We start from the raw sequence: 16,003 nt of genomic DNA on the forward strand, positions 1-16,003 counted from the left end.
CGAAAGTGAAAAGTGAAAGTGCAGTCACTTAGTCGTGTCCGACTCTTTGCGACCCCATGGAAGGCAGCCTACCAGGCTCCTCTGTCCATGGGATTTTCCAGGCCAGAATACCGGAGTGGGGTGCCATTGCCTTCTCCAGGAAATATTACTACCTTTACCTAAATTTATCAGTTGTTTTATCACCTTTACATTTTATTAAAATTTACACAATTTTAGCATAAGTTGCAATTGTATGCTACTTTACTCTGAATTGAATGATTTATATATCACATATTACATTATATTTATAATATAATATCTTTATTACACAGACATCTGCACACAAACTCATCAGTTCAGTTCATTTCAGTCGCTCAGTCGTGTCCGACTCTTTGTGACCCCTTGGACTGTAGCACGGCAGGCCTCACTGTCCATCACCAACTCCCGGAGCCTACTCAAACTCATGTCTATAGCGTCGGTAATGCCATCCAACCATCTCATCCTCTGTTGTCCCCTTCTCCTCCTGCCTTCAATCTTTCCCAGCATCAGGGTCTTTTCAAATGAGTCAGTTCTTTGCATCAGGTGGCCAAAGTATTGGAGTTTCAGCTTCAACATCAGGCCTTCCAATGAACATTCCAGACTGATTTCCTTTAATATGGACTGGTTGGATCTTGCAGTCCAAGGGACTCTCAAGAGTCTTCTCCAACACCACAGCTCAAAAGCATCAATTCTTTGGCGCTCAGCTTTCTTTTTAGTCCAATTCTCATATCCATACATGACTACTGGAAAAACCATAGCCTTGACTAGATGGACCTTTGTTGGAAAAGTAGTATCTCTGCGTTTTAATATGCTGTCTAGGTTGGTCATAACATTTCTTTCAAGGAGCAAGTGTCTTTTAATTTCATGGATGTAATCACCATCTGCAGTGATTTTGGGAGCCCCCCAAAATAGTTTGCCACTATTTCCACTATGTCTCCATCTATTTGCCATGAAGTGATGGGACCGGATGCCATGATCTTTGTCTTCAGAATGCTGAGTTTTAAGTCAACTTTTTCACTGTCTTCTTTCACTTTCATCAAGAGGCTCTATAATTCTTCACTTTCTGACATAAGGTTGGTGTCATTTGCATATCTGCGGTTATTGATATTTTCCCAGCAATCTTGATTCCAGCTTGTGCTTCATCCAGCATTTCTCATGATGTACTCTGAAGTGAAGTGAAGTTGCTCAGTCGTGTCCAACTCTTTGCGACCCTGTGGACTGTAGCCGCCAGGCTCCTCTGTCATGGGATTCTCCAGGCAAGAATACTGGAGTGGGTTGCCATTTCCTTCTCCAGGGGATTTTCCCAACCCAGGGATCGAACCCAGGTCTCCTGCATTGCAGGCAGACACTTTATCCTCTGAGCCACCAGGGAAGTTAAATAAGCAGGGTGATAATATACAGCCTTGACATACTCCTTTTCCTATTTGGAACCAGTCTGTTGTTCCATGTCCAGTTCTAACTGTTGCTACCTGACCTGCATACAGGTTTCTCAAGAGGCAGGTCAGGTGGTCTGGTATTCCCATCTCTTTCAGAATTTTCCACAGTTTATTGTGATCCAAACAGTCCAAGGCTTTGGCGTAGTCAATAAAGCAGAAATAGATGTTTTTTTGGAACTCTCTTGATTTTTCCATGATCCAGTAGGTGTTGGCAATTTGATCTCTGGTTCCTCTGTCTTTTCTAAAACCAGTTTGAACATCTGGAAGTTCACAGTTCATGTATTGCTGAAGCCTGGCTTGGAGAATTTTGAGCATTACTTGGTAGCATGAGAGATGAGTGTAGTTGTGTGGTAGTTTGAGCATTCTTTGGCATTGCCTTTCTTAGGGATTGGAATGAACTCATACATATATAGTAATCATTTAAAAGTGTACTGCTGAGTAATAATTCATTGGTGGATAGATCACAATTTGTTTTTATCAATTCACCCATTGAAGGACATTTTAGTTGCTTCCAGTTTTTGGCTATTACAACTTAAGATGGCATGAACATTTATGTCAATATGAGCAGTGGTAGTTTTTCTTTCTTGGATACATATCTAGGAATGGAATGCCTACATTATATGGTAGGTTGTATGTTTAACTATTTTTTAAATTTATTTTAACTGGGGGCTGATTACTTTACAATATTGTGGTGGCTTTTGCCATACCTGAATCAGCTATGGGTGTATATGTGTTCTCCATCCTGAATCCCACTCTGATCTCCCTCCCTATCCCATCCCTCAGGGTCATCCCAGTGCACTGGCCCTGAGTGCCCTGTCTCATGCTTGGAACCTGGACTGGTGACCTATTCCACATATGATAATATGCACGTTTCAATGCTATTCTCTCAAATCATCCCACACTTGCCTTGTCCCACAGAGTCCAAAAGTCTTTTCTTTATATCTGGGTCTCTTCTGCTGTCTCACATATAGTGTCATTGTTACCATCTTTCTAAATTCCATATGTATGTGTTAATACACTGTATTGGTGTTTTTCTTTCTGACTTACTTCACTCAGTATAATAGACGCTAGTTTCATCCATCTCATTAGAACTGAGTCAAACGTGTTATTTTTAATAGCTGAGTAATATTCCATTGTGTTTATGTACTACAGCTTTCTTATCCATTTGTCTGCTGATGGACATCTAGGTCACTTCCATGTCCTAGCTATTGTAAACAGCTTTGTGAGGAACATTGGGGCACATGTGTCTCTTTCAACTCTGGTTTCCTCGGTGTATATGCCCAGTGGGATTGCTTGGTTGTTTGGCAGTTCTATTTTCAGCTTTTTAAGGAATCTCCACACTGTTCTCTATAGTGGCTGTACAAGTTTGCATTCCCACCGACAGTATAAGAGGGTTCCCTTTTCTCCGCACCCTCTCCAGCATTTATTCTTTGTAGACTTTTTGATAGCAGCCATTCTGTCTGGTGTGAGATGGTACCTCATTGTGATTTTGATTTGCATTTCTCTAATAATGAGAGATGTTGAGCACCTTTTCATGTGTTTATTAGCCCTCTGTATGTCTTCTTTGGAGAAATGTCCATTTAGTTCTTTGGCCTTTTTTTTTTTTTTTTGATGGTTTATTTTTCTGGTATTGAGCTGCGTGAGCTGCTTGTATATTTTTGAGATTAATTTTTTGTCAGTTGGTATTATTTTCTCCCATTCTGAAGGCTGTCTTCACTTTTAAAGAAACTCTCGAACTGTTTTCCACAGTGGTTTTTCCATTTCCACTCCCACCAGCAATGCAGGAGAGTTCGATTTCTTCCACATTCTTGCCAACACTTACTTTGGTCAATCTTTTTAATTTTAGCTATCTAAAAGGCGCATATTTATATTTCGTATGTGATTTTAATTTATATTATCCTGATAATGAATGATGTTGAGTATCTTTTCATGTTCTCATTTGCCATCAGTATACATTCTTTGGTGAAATGTCTGTTTAAATCTTTTGCCCATTTTTACTGGCGTGTTTTATTACTGCATTTCAAGAATTTATTCCATTAAATGTAACATTCACAAGAGACTTAATTAGTTAACATCTCTTATCCACTTCTTTTTTTTTTTTTTCTCTTATCCACTTCTAAACAAAACCCTGACTTTGCCCTCCCCCCTGCCCTGCCCACCTTATTTCTGATTTTTTTTGCTGTTTGAATTTTAGTTTCACTTTCTTTCCATGTATCTATTTATCTATCTCCCCACCCACCCATCCTAATATCTCTGTTCTCTTTTTGTGAAACTCCAGTCAGAAATGTTTTACCTATCGGTGTGACCTTCATGTCTCTTAATTAATCTTTCATGTTTTCCGGTTCTTTATATCTCTGTGTCGTATCTCTGTGTTGCTTTCTGGGGAATTTTCTTATAGTCACCTGCTGATTTCCTTCTTGAACTGTGGCAGGACAGCTATGTTACCTCCCCTTTCACGCTTCTCATTGTGGAAGTTTCATTTGTAGAAAAGGCTTCCCTGGTGGCTCAGAGATTAAAGTGTCTGCCTCCAATGCGGAAGACCTGGGTTTGATCCCTGGGTCGGGAAGATCCCCTGGAGAAGGACATGGCAACCCACTCCAGTATTCTTGCCTGGAGAATCCCATGGACAGAGGAGCCTGGTGGGCTACAGTCCACGGGGTCACAAAGAGTCAGACACGACTGAGCGACTTCACCTCGACCTCTTTTGGTTCTTTTTTAGATTCATTAATCTTTCTGTTAGTGTTCTGTTTCTAGACCTTCTTTGACCTCTTAAATGAATTTGTGTATATTATGAATACATGTTCAATAATTACTCTCATATTGGTCTGTTATCATTCTTTGGTTCTGACAGCTCAGCTGGCACATCTTCTAACTTTCTGACATGGAGAGTTGTTCCCTCAGTTCTTTGTAACTCACTTTTTGTACATGCACCTTCTGTGGGTACTCTTTTCTCTTGGATAATTTCATGGGTCCTAGTTGTGAAAGTGTCACTGCCTTTGATTCTGGCAGAGTCCCAGGGGTTTCAAAGGTCGTTTGTGTTAATTTATCTCCTGTGACTCTCATTCAGTTGCTGATAACGTAAATTTAAATTCCATCTCTGGCATAGGCTTGGGGTGTGACTTCCCCTACTTGCCTTTTTGTTTCTTTCTACTTACAGCTTCGAGGAAAACATGAGTTTCCTTGAAGGATCCATGGTCTACAGGCAGGGAATTTTCTGGTTTCATAGAATGGAAGGGGCAGCTCTTAGAGGAGCCAGGCTTTATGAAGGAGTCCCTGAGCCAGATTTCCACCAGCTATGGCCCAGCATTACATCTTTAGCTCACAGTGAGAGTATCAGCACCCTAACTGGAGAATCCCAGGGATGGGGGAGCCTGGTGGGCTGCTGTCTATGGGGTCGCACAGAGTTGGACACGACTGAAGCGACTTAGCAGCAGCAGCAGCAGCAACTCCAGCCCTTGGAACTTTTGTCCTTTTGGATTTTGAAAAGTGAAAATGTTAGTCCCTCAGTTGTGTCTGACTCTTTGCAACCCCAAGGACTGTAGCCTTCCAGGCTCCTCTGTCCATGGCATTTCCTAGGCAAAAATACTAGAGTGGGTTGCCATGGCCTTCTCCAGGGAATTTCCCCAACCCAGGGATTGAACCTGGGTCTCCTGCATTGAGGCGGATTCTTCACCATCTGAGCTACCTGGCAACCCCAAATATATTATTCTTCAATGGCCTTGTTGGAAATTCCTCTAGAAAGTGTTTTTCACAAAGGAAACATGCTGGCCTTTTACAACAGACAAGTCCTGTAAAAAAACAGGTCTTTCTGGACCCCCTTCCAAGTCTTTTTCACACTTTTGCCACAAAATAGAAATTATTTTATAATATGATTTTTCCTTCATTATCTGTAATAAAATAAACATTGTTGTAAATCTCAGTATACTCAAATATATATACGTTCACCTTCTGAATTTAGTAATAAGCACACTTTTAAATGTGTGTAATAAATACAATTTAAACTTCCTGCCTTATATCTTTGATAATTGCACTCATCTCACATGGTAGTAAAATAATGCTCAAAATTCTCCAAGCCAGGCTTCAGCAATATGTGAACTGTGAAATCCCTGATGTTCAAGCTGGTTTTAGAAAAGGCAGAGGAACCAGAGATCAAATTGCCAACATCCACTGGATCATGGAAAAGCAAGAGAGTTCCAGAAAAACATCTATTTCTGCTTTCTTGACTATGCCAAAGCCTTTGTCTGTGTGGATCACAATAAACTGTGGAAAATTCTGAAAGAGATGGGAATACCAGACCACCTGACCCACCTCTTGAGAAATCTGTATGCAGGTAAGGTAGCAACAGTTAGAACAGGTCATGGAACAACAGAATGGTTCCAAATAGGAAAAGGAGTAAGTCAAGGCTGTATATTGTCACCCTGCTTATTTAACTTCTATGCAGAGTACATCATGAGAAACGCTGGACTGGAAGAAACACAAGCTGGAATCAAGATTGTTGGGAGAAATATCAATACCCTCAGCTATGCAGATGACACCACCCTTATGGCAGAAAGTGAAGAGGAACTAAAAAGCCTCTTGATGAAAGTGAAAAGGAGAGTGAAAAAGTTGGCCTAAAGCTCAACATTCAGAAAACGAAGATCATGGCATCAGGTCCCATCACTTCATGGGAAATAGATGGGAAACAGTGGAAACAGCGTCAGACTATTTTTGGGGGCTCCAAAATCATTGCAGATGGTGATTGCAGCCATGAAATTAAAAGACGCTTACTCCTTGGAAGAAAAGTTATGAGCAGCCTAGATAGTATATTGAAAAGCAGAGACATTACTTTGCCCACTAAGGTCCGTCTAGTCAAGGCTATGGTTTTTCCTGTGGTCATGTATGGATGTGAGAGTTGGACTGTGAAGAAGGCTGAGTGCTGAAGAATTGATGCTTTTGAACTGTGGTGTTGGAGAAGACTCTTGAGAGTCCCTTGGACTGCAAGGAGATACAACCAGCCCATTTTGAAGGAGATCAACCCTGGGATTTCTTTGGAAGGAATGATGCTAAAGCTGACGGTCCAGTACTTTTGCCACCTCATGCGAAGAGTTGACTCATTGGAAAAGACTCTGATGCTGGGAAGGATTGGGGGCAGGAGGAGAAGGGGACGACTGAGGATGAGATGGCTGGATGGCATCATGGACTTGATGGACGTGAGTCTGAGTGAACTCCGGGAGCTGGTGATGGACAGGGAGGCCTGGCATGCTGCGATTCATGGGGTCGCAAAGAGTCGGACATGGCTGAGCAACTGAACTGAACTGAACTGATCTTTCATAATACTATTTATACCCTCATGGTTGTCTTCATTAATCAATTGGCATAAAATATAAAGGTGGAGCCTCATCAACACCCACCTTAAAAATAGAATTCCTTGACAATATATGAAAATACTTCATTGTCAACGGATTTTGAAGAAATTCCTTTTTCAAAACAATTGAAATTTAGTCTAAATATGTTTTAAAATAAAATGACTAGACTTAAAAGGCATTATAAAAACAGTAGTCTCTGATCTCTCATGCATTCTGTGTCAGGAACTACCACATCCCTCTTTCCATCCTCATGAAACAGAACAGAACCAGCACTGAATTGAATAAAGGCGTAATTCATTTATGCTGCCAAGTCTCATTTCATTTCTCTTCTTGGAAATGGGCATAAATGTAGAGTCTGCCATCAACTTCCAAGTCTTCCTTTCAAGTATAGAAAGAGAAACATTTCAATATAGTAATGTAAGGCAAGTGGAAATTTTTATAAAGATTAACTTTGATAGGCACTGTGCAAACATGTTCTTTGTGTATCTTATGTGGTCACCCCCTCAATTCTAACTGGTGGCACAATTTTACCCCATTTTACAGATTAGGAAAGGGTCGCGAGTTTTCTGGCCTCCATGCGGTGTTATCTGATATGACATTTCAACTGTCCACTTTATCCAAACCAAAATACACTGTGGCGGTAAGAAATATAGTAAAACAAAGGGACTTGAGGGAACAAAAACGTCTTTGAGATCTCAATTATACAAGCAGCAGAAGTCTTGGATGGACACCATGATACCTTTTTAGATCATCTTTCACCCTCCCGATGGTGGCACTGTACAATTATGGAATAGTTTTCTTAATCTTTTTTGTACCATGGACCCCTAATTTAGCCTTCTGGGGAATCCCATGGACCTCTTCTCAGAACAATGTTTTAAAGTGCATCACAGAGCAAACAGAACACTGCTGTAGCATTTGACCCCTGAGATTTTCAAGCATTTCCACTCTGTCCATCTCACCTCCCACTTGTATCCAACTGCTCTGAGACCTTCCCTAACCTTCTTCAGAGAAAGTAAAGGAGAGACATGCAAGCAATTTGGAAATTATGCAATTTGGAAATTATGTTTCTGAGATGGTAGTAGTGTCTTCTTTTTCTCTTCCTGTTGAAAGCCTCCCCATTTCCTAAGCCCTCCAGTACTCTTGCCTGGAAAATCCAATGGATGGAGGAGCCTGGTAGGCTGCAGTCCAGGGGGTGGCGAAGAGTGGATTGGACTGATCGACTTCACTTTCACTTTTCACTTTCATGCATTGAGGAAGGAAATGGCAACCCACTCCAGTGTTCTTGCCTGGAGAATCCCAGGGACTGGTGGGCTGCCGTCTATGGGGTCGCACAGAGTCGGACACGACTGAAGTGACTTAGCAGCCACCTTCATGCAGATCAAGTCCGACCTTTCTCTAGTTCTGTTCCCTTTGCATTCCCGCGCAGCCCTGGGCCCGCCCAATCCTCCGGGCCGACCCCTCGAGGCCCCGCCCCCTCGAGGCCCTCAAGGCCCCGCCCCGAAGCTCCCTCCCCGGTCCCTGCCAGTCGCGCTGGGCCACTCTCTCGTCCCGCCCCTGAACACGAGCCCTGCCTGTCCCCTCTGCCTTCCGGGCCCCGGGGCCGCCGCTGCGGAAGGATGGAGCCTGGGGCCGGAGCCTTCTCGGAGGAGCAGTTCCGGGAGGCCTGCGCCGAGCTCCAGCGGCCCGCACTCTCCGGGGCCGCCTGGGAGCTGCTGGTGGAGACCCAGGGCATCAGCGTCTACCGGCTGCTGGACCAGGTAGCTGTCCGCCCCTGGAGGACCGCAGGGCGGCCGTCTGCGGGGGGCAGGGTGGGGGGTGCTCCCGCGGGGTGGGGGTGGGAGTGGGAGGTTGCTCCGGGGGCCGGGGGCGGGGGACCGGACAGGGCAAGTGTTTTGTTACAAGTTGATGACAGTGAAAACGTGGGTCTGCGGATTCTTACTTAGCCCCACGCACTTGCCTGCAAGGGACGTGAGCCTCGCTCCGGGTGGGTGCCAGTGGTATCTGTGTGGCGGGGACTATGTTAAGATTGAATCCAGGAAGAAAAGCGACTGGGCTCTTCAGAGAGTGGATGTGCAGGGTGGTGTGTGTGGCGTGAGGAGTGTTGCTGAGAAGGGACCTAACGTCCTCTCTAGTCATTTCACTAACTTGCTCCTTTGAGTGCTGCCCCATTCCCTGGAAATTGCACCGAATAACTTTAGCCTGAAGAAAAAGTCTGGGGAAAAGTTAAAGGGTAGGAGGAATGGAGTTGCCGGTGTGCCCGCAGGCCTTTGGAGCCAGGTAACCGGCCAGGTGGAATGATGGCCTGTCATCGGTTGCTCTGTGTGCTAGCTGCTGCATGGTGACCAGGTTAAAAGTCACCTTGATATATGATATGATGTATGGCAAAACCAACACAATATTGTAAAGTGATTAACCTCCAATTAAAGTAAATAAATTTATATTAAAAAATAAAATAAAACTGGGGGAAAGAAAATGTATTCATTTCTCATCATTCTTGATGATAAATCCATAAACTTATCAAAGTGAGAAAACTGAAAAAAAAAAAAAGTCACCTTTAGGCAAGGTAAGTGATCTCTGCAGTTTTCCTGGCAGAGATCAGAGTATTAAACTGTTAGAGTAGGGAGGAGCTCTGAGTCTGTGTGTCCCAGGGTCACTGGGTACAACAAGATGAGCAGGAAGCTCAGTGTAGAGCAGGCAGAATTAATTTCTGAGTGTCATTTAAGCATTTACCTTGCTGCAAAAATGGACATGTTTTCAGAAAACAATCCTTTTATTTTCTGGATAAAATCGTTTTGTTTTCCGCACTGGCCACATCTAGGCATTTGTCAGATGTTGGCAATTCTCTGCTCAGATGTATCTGATGTCTGGCCCCTTTCCCTTCCCCTTTTCCCGTTGACCTTATGAGTGCCACCTCTTACCTAGAATTGCAGTGATCTGACTCACTTCTTGGACTTCTACCCTTTCCCTGCCATCCTGCACACCTGAAATCAAGCACCTGAAAGAGATTGTGATCTTATCATTCCCCTTCCAATCGCCCTGTTGATTGTGTAAAAAATATTACCTACAGTAATAGCTAACTTATTGCGTGCTGTCTTATGCTCCGGGCATGGTTAAGTGCTCTGCAGGCACTGACTTAGTCCTCACATCGGTGCCATGTTGTCAGGCACTATATAGACTATCACCTTATTACCAGTTTGGAAATGGATATATGGAAAGGGTAAGTTGATGGCTCAAGACTCACTCTGGGGTTAGAACTGAGCTTTCCAGCTCCAGACCTATGCTATGATACACTCCTCCACTGACTCTAAGAGAGGGCAGTATGCCAGGTGGGCTGTGCTCAGGGGACTAGGCTGGTCCAGGGCCCATGGCTCCTCCACACTGGTCCTGTTCTCCCGTCAGCCCTGACCACTCTCCTCACGTCCCTTGAAGGGCTTGGGCTCTTTTGCTTTTGTGTCTCTTATCCCACAACAGCCGCTGCCTGAGCTGAGACAGTGTTTGGTTTTGTACTGTTCCCATCGTGCATTGATATGGAGCGGGGCCCACCTCCCTCCTGGGGGGATGATGGGCATTCCGAACCGTTCCTATCTCTCTGAACCATAATGTAAGTCTTACTTCCACCTGTTCTGGGCATGAGGGCCGTTATAGTACATTGATGTAAGCTACAAGTCTTTCTAGTGAACTCCCATAAGCTGGAGGCCATACGCTTTCCATAGGTGTGGCCTTGAGCCTCAGCAGCTAGGCTGGGGGCCACTGCCCATGGCCACCGTGATCTGCACATGTATTTAGTGTCTAGAGACCCTGTTGTTCAGGTGCAAGCCCTTTCCTAGAACTTTAGTTGCACATCCAGTGTTATTTGCTGCCTGACCCTTTTAGCTAGAGCTTCATTTTCTTTCCAGGTTGACTCCCATCCTTTACTTTCCTCCTGGAAGAGAATTCCTTCGAATCCCTTGGTTAGTAAATCTTGTCTTCTGAATGCCACTCCATGTCCAGGTGAATTCAGCTTGTCCTACCCTGCCTAGACCTGCACTTATCTCCCCTAAAACCCAGTGCCCTCTTCTGTCTTGTGATCCAGCGTGGTTTCATCCACCATGCATGTTGTTGATATTATGTGACCCTGTTTCCTCTTCCACCCACTTCCCTGCCCAGAGCCATTGCGCATATGGCCTTGGGTCCCCAGGTCCCTGACTGGAGGTCAAACCAGAAAATCCTGGCCCTTCTGTTAATTTTCACCTTGGTTTACATGCCAGACTATTGCCTAGGTCATTCCAGGTCAGGTTTTTCATTGCAATTGTTATCATCTGGCTTTTTCCATTCCTCCGACTGGTGTACAGAGGAGACTTGTTTGGGGCCCTTTAATGATAGAGGGCTAGCAGGGGATCTTATTGATCCACCTGACTTTTGATGGGTTAGCATTAAGACCTTTACTTCAGTCCCATCAATCAATGGCACCCCACTCCAGTACTCTTGCCTGGAAAATCCCATGGATGGAGGAGCCTGGTAGGCTGCAGTCCATGGGGTCGCTAAGGGTTGGACACAAATGAGTGACTTCACTTTGACTTTTCATTTTCATGCATTGGAGAAGGAAATGGCAACCCACTCCAGTATTCTTGCCTAGAGAATCCCAGGGATGGGGGAGCCCGGTGGGCTGCCGTCTATGGGGTCGCAGAAAGTCGGACAGGACTGAAGCGACTTAAGAAGAAGATTGTTAGGGGACTAGCAGGGGGTCTTATTGATCCAGCTGACTTTTGATGGAGTTGCATTAAGACCTTTACTTCAGTCCCATCAATAGACACATTATTCATCTTATTTCTTAATAACCATCTACAGATTTCCACCCTGCTGGAATGAGTCCCTTGATTCTTCCTGTCTCTTCCTATTTCTTGTTAATGTGAAACCCATAAGCAGAATCTGAGACAGATAATCCGATAAGGCTTCTTGAAATGCTTGATTTTGTTTCAGTAAGGTTATGTTCGGGACCCATACAAAAATAACCCTTTTCATCAAAGTTCTTGCTAAATCTTTGTTGAGTAAGGGACATGTTCAGTGGATGAATGTCCTGATTATGATAAAGGCAGTCCATCATGGTTTGCATACAAATCATATTAGCTGTTTCATCAGGGGCGTACCATTTGGAATTTATGGAATAAGAAAAATCAGTCCCCCTTCTCAGACTTTTCAGTGACTTTTATCCAATTGAGCCAGGCTGACTGTTCCACAGGGAATAACCTGCTGTGAGTCTGAATCAGGGAGGTGTGATCACGATCTAAAAATGATGCTGTGACAAAGTTACTGTCACATGATTTGAAAAGACTGTCATAAGCATAGAGGTACTTGAAAGAGTATGCAGTGTAATGGATAAATTGTATTTTAAAATAAAAAAGATTGTGGCTTCTTTTTAGTAGACAGGAATAATTCTGAATCTTGTCCTTGAACAAATGGCTACTTTTGATATACACCTTTTGATACATTTCCATTTTCTCTTTTCCTATTAAATCACAGAATTTTAGACTTAGAAAGTCTCTTTGCAACCATTCTGTCCAATTACCATCACCCTTTCTTTTTTCTTTTTCCTGCTTTCTTTGCCTACTCTGTTTCCTTGTTCTCACCTTCTTTTTCTCTCCCAAAGTGTAGTGCTATCTTATCTTTACATGGCCCCTTAATATACAAAATGCTATTACACATACGTTTTCATTTATCCCTCTCAACAAATATAGAAGATGCGTAGAGACAGGTTTCTTTTCCTATTTTATGGATGGCAGTAAGACCCAGAGTGAGCCACATAAGACCTCATAGCTAGTAACTAGATGTGAACCAGTGTACTTGGATAAACTCAGTACCAAATATATAGCTTGCTTCAATTCAGAGCTACATTCTTTTTCTCCAAGCTAAGCAAAGCTAAACCAGTCAATCCTAAAGGAAATCAGTCCTGAATATTCACTGGAAGGACTGATGCTGAAGCTGAAATTCCAGTACTTTGGCCACCTGATATGAAGAACTGACTCATTGGAAAAGACCCTGATGCTGGGAAAGATTGAGGGCAGGAGGAGAAGGGGACGACAGAGGTTGAGATGGTTGGATGGCCACACTGACTCGATGGACATGAGTTTGAGTAAGCTCCGGGAGTTGGTGATGGACAGAGAGGCCTGGCGTGCTGCAGTCCATGGGGTCGCAAAGATTCGGACACGACTGAGCGACTGAACTGAACTGAAAGTGAAGTTACTGCAACGCTGCTATGTGCTTTGCTATTCTGTGTGGTGCTGTGGAAAAGAGCATGGATTTTGGAGGCAGATAGTCTTGGGTTACAATCTCTGCTCTGTTCCGCTATCATTCATTTATTCAGGAGATATTCACTGCATGCCTCCCATGTCGTAGTGCCTTGACAGGTACTGGGCGTAAGCAGGGAGCAGGAAGCTGGAGCTGCTGGTTCCGTGAATGAGCTTCTTAAACAATAAACAGTATTCACTGATGATAATAAACATAGTATATAATGAAATGGCAGCTGAAAAATGCTACAAAAAAAGTAAAGTGGAATGAAGGGATGCAGAGATGTTATGGCGGAGGTGGGGATATCCAGGTGTGCTTTAGATATAGGGAATCTGGAAAAACCCTCTTCCAGAGGTAACAATTGAGTGGAGATATAAATGAAATAAGAAATTGTGTCCTGCAAAGATCAGAGGAGAAATGGACCAGAGAGTGTTTCTCAAAGCTCAAGAGCTGCCTGGGGAGCTCTCAGGACACCTCTCAGCCCTATTAGAGCCCCGTATTGAACTGAGTTGGATTGGAGCTTGGATGGCCCTTTTGAAAAGTTCCCCTTTCACATAGAGGCTGATTATTCTGTCCTGTGTACTTTGGTGTGTTTGTAATGCTTCAAAATAAAATATGTTTTTGTTGCTTCTTTTTGTTTTTTAATGTGAAAGCTTCCCAAGAGATTTTAATGAGCGTGCTGTGTTATAAACCATTGCAGTAGAGGGAACGCTGAGTGCTAAGTTCCAGAGCCAGGCTGACCTTCCCTCCTTTTCCAGGAGGAGCCAGAAGGATGCAGGACCAGGGTGAACCTGGTGTTGGAGAGTGGCCAGGAGTCAGGGCCCACTTACTACTTGGGGAATATTGGCCGGCTGCTATTTCATTTTAAAATCTCCGCTTCCTCATTTGCAAAACAAGTATAATTCTTGCTTTTTAGGATCATTGGCTTCTTACAAACATTGAATGGAATGAGACATGGCAGAGTGATTCTTGACTTTGAGCATACCCTAGACTCATCTGCAAAGCCTGTTAAAATTCACAGTTAATATCCTACTCCGTTTCAGATTCAGTGGATCTGGGTGGGACTTGAGAGTTGACTTTACATTTCTTTACTTCTGCTCCTTCTTCTTTTTAAAATTGTATTTTTACCAAATGGCCAGGTGATACTGAAGCTCCATGGATGATACTTGGTGAACCATTGAAGTCAGGGGAGGTTTTCACGTGGTGCTTAAGTTGCACCACCCCACGTGGTGGCACCGAGAGGCAGGAGAGGGAAGAGCGTAAAGGAAGAATATCTTAAGGTGAAAGTAATGTCCGCTTGAAGACTGACTCTTCCTGGTTTTTAAATTAGTGGCCGCTTGAGAGTGGGTGTGGTCCCCTGAACAACAGGGAGAAGGTTCCCCGGGAGAGAAGGGTCGTGGGTCACTTGCAAAAGCTTTCCCAGAGATCTGCTGTCAGGTCTCCCCGGAGCTTTAGGCTGGATACTATGCAGTAGACACTGTGACCTGCCCGTAGATGGTGTGAAACAGGCATGCAGAGGCTCACATCATTGATTTAGACCGAGAAAATGTTGGTCTGGAAAGATCTGATTGAGGGCTTGACTTACGATTTGAAACCGAGTGTCTGGCACTGTGCGAAGCGGCTGCCTTTGTCCTTCCAAATGTCTTCTCATTATTAGTGAGTTTGGTGAGAGCAGACAGTACTTTCCCAGGGACTGTTCTTTCCTGTGCTGCTGCCCCGCTGAGCCACTGAGAGCCTGGCCTCACTGGGAAAATAGGTTCAGCCGTGCTGCGTCGAGAGATAGCTTGGCCTTTTGGAAGGAAGCAGAAAGTGAACTGGGGCAGATGTGCCCCAGTGGTGAGAAGCTTCACTCTGACTTCCCAGATGGGATCATAATCCAACTTGCATCACGGACCTCTTCACTTCTGGGTGACAGGACTCTTCTCCCTTTTCCCGTCCTTCTCCCGTCCTTTTCCCAGCCACCAACATGACTGATGGAGCGGCTGATGCGTGTGGGACACTTACGGAGCCATATGTCCTAGTGGGCGGGACCACCGTGGCTTAAAGCTGAGCGCCATGTGTAGCCTCCTTCTACTTTCTGCCCCTGGTGGAGGTCCACTCTCTGTCTCTCTCCTACCCCATCACCCCTCAGTGTAACTGGATTGATAATGTTGGAGCCTCAGCTCTCTCTCTCCTCACTTCTCTCAGGATGAGCTTGTGGTGTGAGGCAGCATGAAGATGCTGACGGATTGCAAGGTGCTGGTCCAAGATTTGAAGGTATGCCTTAAGGGGGAGGGGCGAGCAGGATCCCCCATGCCTGTCGGTAGGTGTAAGTCAAATTTTGTATTCCACAGCTGGTTTTTGGGCTGTTTGAATACACCCTAGTAAGAAGAAACCTCCAAAATACTGCTTCATGACCCATTCAGGCAGTTTTTCAGAGCTTATTGTATGCCTGCATTTTGGTCATGCCTGATGAATAAGACAGAAATTTCATACCTTTCAGAAACTTTGACACAATAAAATGGTCACCTTTTATGCAATGTACATCTGAGTTCCTGACCTATACCTTGGGTTTTTCTCCCTGAAAAGCTTCTTTTAACATTTCTTCCAGAGCCAAGTCTGCTGCTGATGAATTCTCTGTTTTTGTTTGTCTGAAAAAGTTTCTATTTCTTCTTCACTTTTGAAGGACACTTTCATTGGATATAGAATTCTAGTTCAGTGATTTATTTTATTCAAAATAGTATATATGTCACCCTACCCCCCTTTTTTTTGCAGAGTGGTTTCTGATAAGATATCTGCTGTAATAATCATCTGTCTTCCTCTTAAAGTAAAGTGATCGCCCATTCCTTCCTGCCAACTTCTTTTAAGATTTCCTTTTTCTCTTTGGTTTTCTGAATTTGAATATGTTTTGTTTAAGATTGTGGTTGTTTATCCCTTATGGTGTGCTCAAGATCAGCAGAT

At 44.0% G+C, this 16,003-nt stretch overlaps 1 protein-coding gene across 5 annotated transcripts in view; it reads left to right on the top strand.

Annotated features, from left to right (window-relative positions):
• Window positions 1-8,336: 8,336 nt before the first annotated feature.
• PCTP (phosphatidylcholine transfer protein) overlaps window positions 8,337-16,003 on the top strand; it is a 37,545-nt gene continuing 29,878 nt past the window's right edge. For 4 of the 5 annotated variants that reach the window (XM_060395101.1, XM_060395102.1, XM_060395098.1 and 1 more), the window contains exon 1: window positions 8,337-8,556. In XM_060395101.1, the coding sequence (XP_060251084.1) occupies window positions 8,416-8,556 (141 nt within the window). In that variant the 5' untranslated portion in view covers window positions 8,337-8,415. Of the gene's footprint in view, window positions 8,557-15,250; window positions 15,320-16,003 lie in introns of all 5 variants that reach the window. The other variant, XM_060395099.1, reaches the window with a different exon arrangement.

This window comes from Ovis aries, chromosome 11 (genome assembly GCF_016772045.2).
Source record: "Ovis aries strain OAR_USU_Benz2616 breed Rambouillet chromosome 11, ARS-UI_Ramb_v3.0, whole genome shotgun sequence".
Lineage (NCBI taxonomy): Eukaryota > Metazoa > Chordata > Mammalia > Artiodactyla > Bovidae > Ovis > Ovis aries.